The sequence below is a fragment of the Galeopterus variegatus genome, unplaced genomic scaffold (genome assembly GCF_000696425.1).
Source record: "Galeopterus variegatus unplaced genomic scaffold, G_variegatus-3.0.2 Scaffold6323, whole genome shotgun sequence".
Taxonomy (NCBI): Eukaryota; Metazoa; Chordata; class Mammalia; order Dermoptera; family Cynocephalidae; genus Galeopterus; species Galeopterus variegatus.
The window spans coordinates 46,436-54,906 of NW_007732434.1; the positions used below are offsets into that span (position 1 = coordinate 46,436).

Genomic DNA, 8,471 nt, shown 5'->3' on the forward strand with positions numbered 1-8,471 from the left:
GATCTGCCAGTGCTTACAGGGGTGCACACAGTGTGAAAGTTCATCAGACTGTTCCTTTAAGCTTTGTGCACTTCACAGGACATAAAATACCTCAAGTCAAAAAAAAAAAAAAACCCCTACCACAGTGATGTGGCCAGATCACTGCCCCTCTTCCTGAGAACTGCTGGGGTAGCACAAGCCTTATTTTTTCTTTTACACCGATAACTTTACCACCCACTATTTTGTGAGTTTTACTTCCAAGAGATATTAGCAAAATGCGGTTGGCCCTTTAATACCTGCCTGGCAGAGACAGGGTAAACTATACCTCTTCATAATTAAAGTTACAACTGCTTTGTTATCCCCTAGCATCTCTCAGGGTTAGCCCTCCAGCCCTTGAAGGGTTTATTTGTCACCTCCTGATTTCTTTGCTGCTGTTTCTTCCATTTTAATTACCTTTGCACAGTTGCTTCAACTTTGGAGTTGTGTTCTATTTCAGAACAGATGCCTATGTTTTCTGTTGACAAACAAATCAATAGTCTTCAGGGCAGAAGGTCAAAAAAAACAATTTTGCCTTCTTGTGCCTTTTCATCTCCCAGTGATTTCTGTCTGTTAGAGTGCTCAGCAGGAGGACACCTTCTCCCACACAGGGTGGTACAGGAGGACGGCACATGCACCCTTCTCTCCATGTCCTGCCTGTGGTGTCGCTGCAATCAGCGTGGGCTCCGTAGGGATGGCTGCAAGAGGGGCTGGTGGTGGGTGGTTGGGGGAGCTCATTTGTCAATACCTCCTGAAGAGCTGGAAGACCGGCCCTGCGGTCATTCCAGAGCAATAACACAGGGCTCTGGGCCACCCACAATGTCATCAGCAGATGGACAGGGTTCAGAGAAGAGCAGCACAGATGATTAAGGAGCTGATGGCGCTGATTTATGAGTGAGGTTAAAAAAAGGCTCAATCTACATAGGTTAATGTAATGAGGAAAATGGGGTTTTGGAGAAGTTCTCATCACCACCTGGAGTGTTAAGGACACGCACATGCACTGGGGAGGGGAAGGGGGCTGACGATGGCTTGGAGAAAAAGGTGCCGCAGGCCTGTTATTGCCATGGTTACCATCATCACCAGGTGACACCCCAATGTCTCTGCTAGGAAATGAAACAAAGCACAGGCCTGTTGTCTGGGCATGGGCACGTTGTCACCAATGTTCATTCACACAGATCCAATTTGCTCACCAATTCACTCATTCTGAAAATAATACTTGAATGCCCACTCTGTGCTGGGCACCGTCCTAGACACAGGGAATCTGGACTGGACTGAACACAACCAAAAAGGTCATGTCCTCAGAGAAGCAGCATCCTAGTAGAGGGCGAGAGAACAAGAAACAAGGAAACTAAGAATAAATGAGGAAGCTTCAGAGAGCAGGCAGAGCCATGAAATCAATAAACAGGGCAAGAAACCATAGGGATTGCCAGGCAGGGGTGCAGGGAAAGCCTCTCTGAAGAGGGTAGATGCCAGCCAAGGAAATACGAAGGGCACCAGTGTCAGAGGAGACAAAGCCTGAGGCCTGAACCATTTGGCCAGTTCCAGGGAGAGAAAGGAGGACGGGAGGTATAGTTGTGGTGGGCAGCATGGCATGGGGTGAGGACAGAGAGGCACACGGGGCTAGTTCCTGAGATCATTTCTATACCAAGGGAGGAAAACCAAGCACAGATAGTCCAAGACCAGCAGATGATAGAGAGATAGTATATGTCTGTTTTAAGTGTGACTTGTGCTATTTTCTTGCAGAGCGAGGCCTCCCTGATCATATTTTCTTACCCTAATATTAAAATTAATTTGTGTTCCCTTAGCACATACCAGCTGGTTGATATAGTCAATTGACCTAGAGGTCTGTTGATGGGCAAGGAGGAGGCAGCCTAGACTGGAAAATTGGCCCTGCATAATCTACATAGTAGATAAATGACACATGGTGACTTAAAGCAGAGTTTTAGATGAAATGAATCAGAACAGAGCAAAACCTAACAGGAGATTGGAACCCTAGGATCCTTTGGTCTTCCTAAGATTCTGTGGATCTCTGAGAATGAGAAATAACAGGTTTGGGGCCCTGCTGCCTTGCAGATAGCTCTGGGTGCAAGAGTGGGCGGGGGGGGAGTATGCCAATTACTCACCAAGAGCTACAAAATGTATTGATTCGACTGATGCCACTTCCTAAGGGGTGGCACAGCTGGTTAACACACCATCTCCATGGACTGAGTTCCAGTGAGTTCTATGACCTTTGAGTTAAACAGCTTCCAGACTCCACAAAACAACCCCCCCTTTGCCTAGAGGGGGAGAAAAATCCCTAAATGATCTTAAGTCCCCTTCCCATATCACCTCAAAAATGCATGTAGAGTACATCACTGCTCCATGACATTTACCTTCCTAAAATGCACATCTGTGTCCCTAGTCTGTCCAACTTTGTCCCTGGGTTGTCCCTATATCACTTGTGTGTGTTTCATGCCCTGCTTGGCATGATTGCTGCATGCACTTTTCAGACTCTTAACTGAGTTTTTCTGTGTCTGTCTCCCCCAGCTTTCTGTGAGCTCCTTGAGGGCAGAAATGAGGTCCTGTGTAAAGGCTTTGAGGTGCTGTCGAAGCAGCGACCCTGCAGTGGGGTCACGGGAATTCATAGGCTCAGCTGCAGGTTCGTGTGGATCAGCTCTTCCTTCCCTGTTCATGTTCCTGCCCCTCTGCTTTCCTTCCAGGGATGACTGCGATCCCATGTGCCTGTCTGGGAATCTTCCTGGGCGGTCTCCTGGTGAAGAAGCTCAGCCTGTCTGCCCTGGGGGCCATTCGGATGGCCATGATTGTCAACCTGGTGTCCACAGCTTGCTATGTCTCCTTCCTCTTCCTGGGCTGTGACACAGGCCCTGTGGCTGGGGTTACTGTTCCCTATGGAAACAAGTGAGTACTGGAAATGTCTGCTCCCCGCTGCATGCCCAGTGACACCGGGACTCTCTCTCCTGGGAGGTTAATGGAGCCAGCTTTGTCCCAGTGACCCTGACCAGAGGAGTCGAGGACATCTCTGAATCTTACTCCCCAGGTCGAAGACCAGGGCTTATCTGCCACCCCACAAGGGCAAGTAGATAGACTGGGAGATTAGAGCAAGGGCAGCTCTCTAGATATCCGTGCACAGCCCAAGCCCCATATGTCCCCCGCCTCCTTTCCCACCACCACAAGTGGCCTCTTCCAAGCCCCACCCCACCCCAGCCCCGAGTTCCCCGCCAGGGCTTATCTGCCACCCCACAAGGGCAAGTGGATAGACTGGGAGATTAGAGCAAGGGCAGCTCTCTATATATCCGTGCACAGCCCAAGCCCCATATGTCCCCCGCCCCCTTTCCCACCACCACAAGTGGCCTCTTCCAAGCCCCACCCCACCCCAGCCCCGAGTTCCCCCCTGTCCAGATACTGTGCCTTCTGGTTTGCACGTGCTGTAAATAACAGCCCTTACTGTGAATTGCTCATCTCTCAAGTGGTGTGCTACAGTGGTTAGAAGCACAGGGTCTTACCATAATGATGTTATTCTATAAAAAAGAAAAAAAGTGTAGGGCCTGTGGTCAAATTGCCCCAGTTTAATCCCTCCTCCGCCATTTACGAGTTTTGTACATTTGGGCAAGTACAAACCTGGCTACGCCTCAGTTTCCTTCTCTAATAAAGCCCATGGGGTTATACTGAGAATAAATGAATTAATAAATGCAATACCTTAAATAGTACATGACACAGGCGTTGTCAGGTGTCACCATCCTCATCTTTATTATTATGAAGTGCTTGGAGCCTTAGGAGACACAGCTGGAAATAACGGGGCTAAAGAAAAGATACTTCATCTCATTCAGGGCTGAAAGACACCCACCCCACCCTTTTCCTCTTTTTTTAATTTGCTTGCTCTAGGTAACTGTGCCTTTAATGATGCAAAGAAAAATTTTAAACATCTTAGTGTTATTTTTCTCTGGATATTGAATTAGTCAGTCAGACAATAATTATTGAAGCCAGTCTAGCTGTAGCAGTGTAGTAAGCATCATGAGGCATCTTGTCTGATGGGTAGGAAGAAAACAGAGGCAAGAACCAGAGCAAAGAGGGAGGAAATAGGAAATGAGATGTGCAGCCGTGCCTGCGTAGTTGTTGGCCTGGGGAAGGGGGATGAGTTGAGGCTGCAGCAATCAGGAGAGGCATCATGGAGGGGATGGCCCTGAGCTGAGCCCCTTGCCGCCAGCCCAAAGGGCACGTTGGTGAAAACAATTAAAGGGGCTTTTCTCTCCTCCCTTCGTGAGAGGACCTGGAGCTAGACTAAGCTCCCACCCAGCCAGCCACCCAAGCTGGCTTCACTGTGCAGGACACTATCTGTATAGCTCTTAGCAGTGGCTCTGGGCTTGTCCTTCCAGGACAAGGAGGGGTAAGATTGAAAGATGAAAAGCAAGGGAGTGCCAGGTAAGAATTCCATGAGCAAGGGTGCCATGCCACTCATCACGGCAGAGGGCTGCCACGGGGCATCCAGTCATGCCTTGACTTGTTTGTCATGGGTTCCATTTTCCCTTTCTTTTTCAGCTCAGCACCTGGCTCGGCCCTGGACCCGTACTCACCCTGCAATAACAACTGTGAATGCCAAACTGATTCCTTCACTCCAGTGTGTGGGGCAGATGGCATCACCTACCTGTCTGCCTGCTTTGCTGGCTGCAACAGCACGGTAATGGTGATTTTTTGATGCATGGGATAGGGCAGGGGACTCAGTTAGCTAAAGTAACTTAAAACCCAAGGTCAGGGGCAGGAGTGGGCAGCCATAAGTGTCGCATATATTGTTCTCCTTCACTGTGACTTTTTCTAAGCCTCCGCCCTCTTCTAGTGGAAGATCTTTCATTAGCAGGATGATAGGACTGACTGGATATTCAGGCCTTCTTGCTAAATCAAGTAGATGTCCAAGGAGTTTCACTGATCAACTGAATGTAAAAAAGGAAGCCATACATACAGAGTCAGAGAAAAAGATTGTGGTTCAGGGAGCTCACCAAGGGTGTCAATGCAATAGGATGTCTGCAGAGGTAGTGAGCTCCCCATTGCCAGAAATATTCAAAGGCAAGAAAACCGTTTTTCAGGAAGGACCTTTTGCAAACCTGAGACTCTCTGACACTGATCCAGCCTCTTCTCTACTCAGTTCCCTTTGCCTTTTTCTTCCCAACTAGATGCCCCCCCCTTTTCCATCTTCCTGACACACTTTTTTTTTTTTTTTTTTGGCAATTTTCTTCTCAGTGTGAAGTTTATAATTGGCTGTCAGCCTGCAACCTTCCGAGTTCTCTGCCTGAAAATCGTCAGGTCACCCAGTCCTGCTGATCCCGCCTTCCAGGTGTCTCCCACACCTGCCCTTGTTCTGCAGCCATACGTCTGCTGCCTTGGTGCAGGCCTCCCTACCAGTGCAGGAGTTGCCTACCTGACCTCCTAGGAAGGCCTCTTCCTGTTCTTTCTTCTACACTGCACCCCGAAAGATTTCCATGACACTGCAAATGCCCCGTTCATTCGCATGCTGCTGTCAACTGGAAGATAAGATAGGCACTAAGCCTGGTTCCTATGAGTCTTCACTGCCTGTACTCTTCAGCTCTACCTCCTTTCAGTCTGTGGTATTCAGCTGTTTCCATTCAACCTGTCTTTTCTTCATACATCACCCTCCAGTTGGACAACTCCTACTCACCTGTCAATACCCTACTCAAATGTCCCCTCCTCTGAAACCATCCCTTCCCTCTTTCACCTTTGAGGGTCTTGCTGCTGAAGTCCTTTGGTGCCTTTCTCTCCTGAAGGCAATTCTCTCATTTCAGTACTATGATCTGCTAAAAGTGTCTGTCATCTGCTCTGATCTGTGGGTTTCTTAAGCAGGGGCGAGCACTCAAAGTGGTCTATAAATGTTCACACACTGCATAAATAGGAAGGAAATTGAGAAGGCCATGAGGCTGATTTCAAGGAACTTAGAACTGAAATTACTTGTTTCCTCCCTTTCCCAAATCCTGTATCTTTGGGGAGCAGCAATTTTTCCAAGAGAAGAAAAATGGATCATTTATTTTCATTTTCAAAGATTTCATATTTCCTTGCTTTTAACATTTAGATTCCTGGCCAGCTATTAACATTTTCTATAGAGAATATAAATCACTATGGGGGGTGGGTGGGAGGAACTGATTTTCTAAATTAGATGATAAAGCAATTTCTTTATGTGAGTGGAAATAAATTTTTAAATAGGGCTAGAGCCTTGAGAATGGTTAAAATAAAAACACAAGCTATTATTTTTCATGACAACGATTTCATTAACATTTTAATATCCAAAAAGTTATATTATAAATCAGTCTTGGTTAGTGTCCTGTTAAAAGAATTAAATTGACTCAGTATAGCCTAGTGTCCTGAGACCAAGCAAGTCTTTATGCCAGGGAATGCACTGACCAAAAAATTGTCTTAAAAATTGCATTTCCCCTGATCTTGCATGTACAAGAGTCTTATTGAATAAGAGCCTAGGCAGGCCCATGGTTGCTTCCAGCTGCTGAAACAGCAAAGCTATGGAAGGCAGTTATCAGATTGCAGGCTCCTCTGCTTGCCTCTGAACATATCGCTTATTCCCCAGACACCTGCCTTTATGCACATTACTTGGGGCCTCACCTTGTCTGCTGGGGTGCAGACACGGCAGGAGGGTTATTCCCATGCGATTATAAAGGCACAGATTGAGGAATCACCAGGCCCTAGAGCTGGGTGGGAGTTAACATGCCTTCCCCATAGAGGCAGATCTCTGGCTGCCTGGCTTCTAACAAGTGGATAAGGGATTTGGGGATGCAGAGCCACTCTTTCCTTGGAAAGGGGCCATTGTGACAGTCTAGCCTTAAAAACAACCACAACTGTAAAATCTGCAACAGCAGAAAGCTTTGTTGAGAGCCTGTTACAGGACAGGTAACGGGGCCTTCTGTGTGTCACTCATGGCCCGTGGCAGCTTGGCCCAGAGTCAAAGGAATCTCAGGCTGACATCCACAAATGAGCAAAAAAGCAATTTAAATCTTTTAAATCTCTGCTGCAGTATTTTGAGAAAATGCTAAAGCTTTGTTGAGAGCCTGTTACAGGACAGGTAACAGGGCCTTCTGTGTGTCACTCATGGCCCGTGGCAGCTTGGCCCAGAGTCAAAGGAATCTCAGGCTGACATCCAAAAATGAGCAAAAAAGCAATTTAAATCTTTTAAATCTCTGCTGCAGTATTTTGAGAAAATGCTAAATGGTGGATTATATTCCTGGTACATTCACTACCTCCCCTTCCTTTTCTCCAACCTTTCCTTTCTATCTTCAACTTCATTTTTTTAAAAAAAAGTCTTCCACAAGCTAAAAGCTTCCTCGTCTCTCTTACCTCTTTCCCCTTTCCACACTGATTGTTTAACCATCCCCTGGAGTTCTCTTATTCTAATGTGAACTCAGCCCTTCTCCCTGGTTTCAGCGGTTCTTCCACCCCTACCCTCAGCCCCGTCTCTATAAGCTCATTCACCCTCTCAGCAGCCTCGGGTGTGGAGCATAGATGAGTTTAGTCACTTGCCCAGGTCATGCAGCAGAAGCAGGGGAGCTGGCATGTAAAGTCTGACACCATGCGCAGTGTCTTCCTCTGCACTCTGCAACTCAACCGTGACTCCCTTAGGGATCCCCACCTTTTTTCTACCTGTGAGAACCTCTTCACACACGCTGTCCACAGTCAGGACATTTAGTCTTCACTGTCTGGCCCTGGCTGTCTGTTCAGCCTCGATCTCCCTGCTCCTCCCACTTCTTAATAGGCCACCTGCTAAGTGGAGCTTCAAGTTCCTCCAACACCCTACATTCTCCCTTGCCCCTGGACCTTTGCACGTGCTGTTCCTTGTATCTGGAATAGTCTTTTCTGTCTAAGCTTGTCTTATCTATCAGGACTCGTGCTCTCCTTCACTGCTGCTGGGAGGCCTTCTCCACCTGGTCACTTCCTCCAGGATGGTGTTAGCACCGTTCCTGTGGATTCCTACTGCACCTGCACTTGCCTGGCAGGGCTCCTACCCTGCTTGCTCTAGTGGCTAATTTACTCCGCATCTCCCTCCCTAGGCTCCAGGGATGGGGGCTCTGTTGTGGACCCTTCATTCCCAGTGCCAGCCGTGGCTCTGGATTAAGGCCCCAGGCTTTCTAAACACCTGGCTGGAGGCCCCATGTTGACCTCAGAGAGCCCCAGGGAGCCACAGGTGATAATACCAGTCTTGTGTGGCAATGGGCAGGCAGGTAGGTCGGATGGTGCCGATTTCATACTAAAGACCTAATCTTTGCTCATCTCTCACCACTTTATAGCTTCCATCAAGACTGGAGAAAATTTGGGCCGGCCCGGTGGCGCACTGCTACAATGCGCTGCTTGGGAGTGCGGCAGCGCTCCCACCGAGGGTTCGGATCCCACATACAGACCGGTTCCCGCTCACTGGCTGAGCGAGGCGCGGGAGCAACACCGAGGGTTGC

The 8,471-nt window shown here is 48.2% G+C and overlaps 1 protein-coding gene across 4 annotated transcripts in view; it reads left to right on the forward strand.

Moving 5' to 3' along the window:
- The window catches only part of SLCO3A1 (solute carrier organic anion transporter family, member 3A1), a 70,417-nt gene that overhangs the window by 30,183 nt on the left and 31,763 nt on the right, over window positions 1-8,471 (forward strand). For all 4 annotated transcript variants that reach the window (XM_008590712.1, XM_008590711.1, XM_008590713.1 and 1 more), the window contains exons 4-5: window positions 2,715-2,913; window positions 4,552-4,690. In XM_008590712.1, the coding sequence (XP_008588934.1) occupies window positions 2,715-2,913; window positions 4,552-4,690 (338 nt within the window). The remainder of the gene's footprint in view (window positions 1-2,714; window positions 2,914-4,551; window positions 4,691-8,471) is intronic.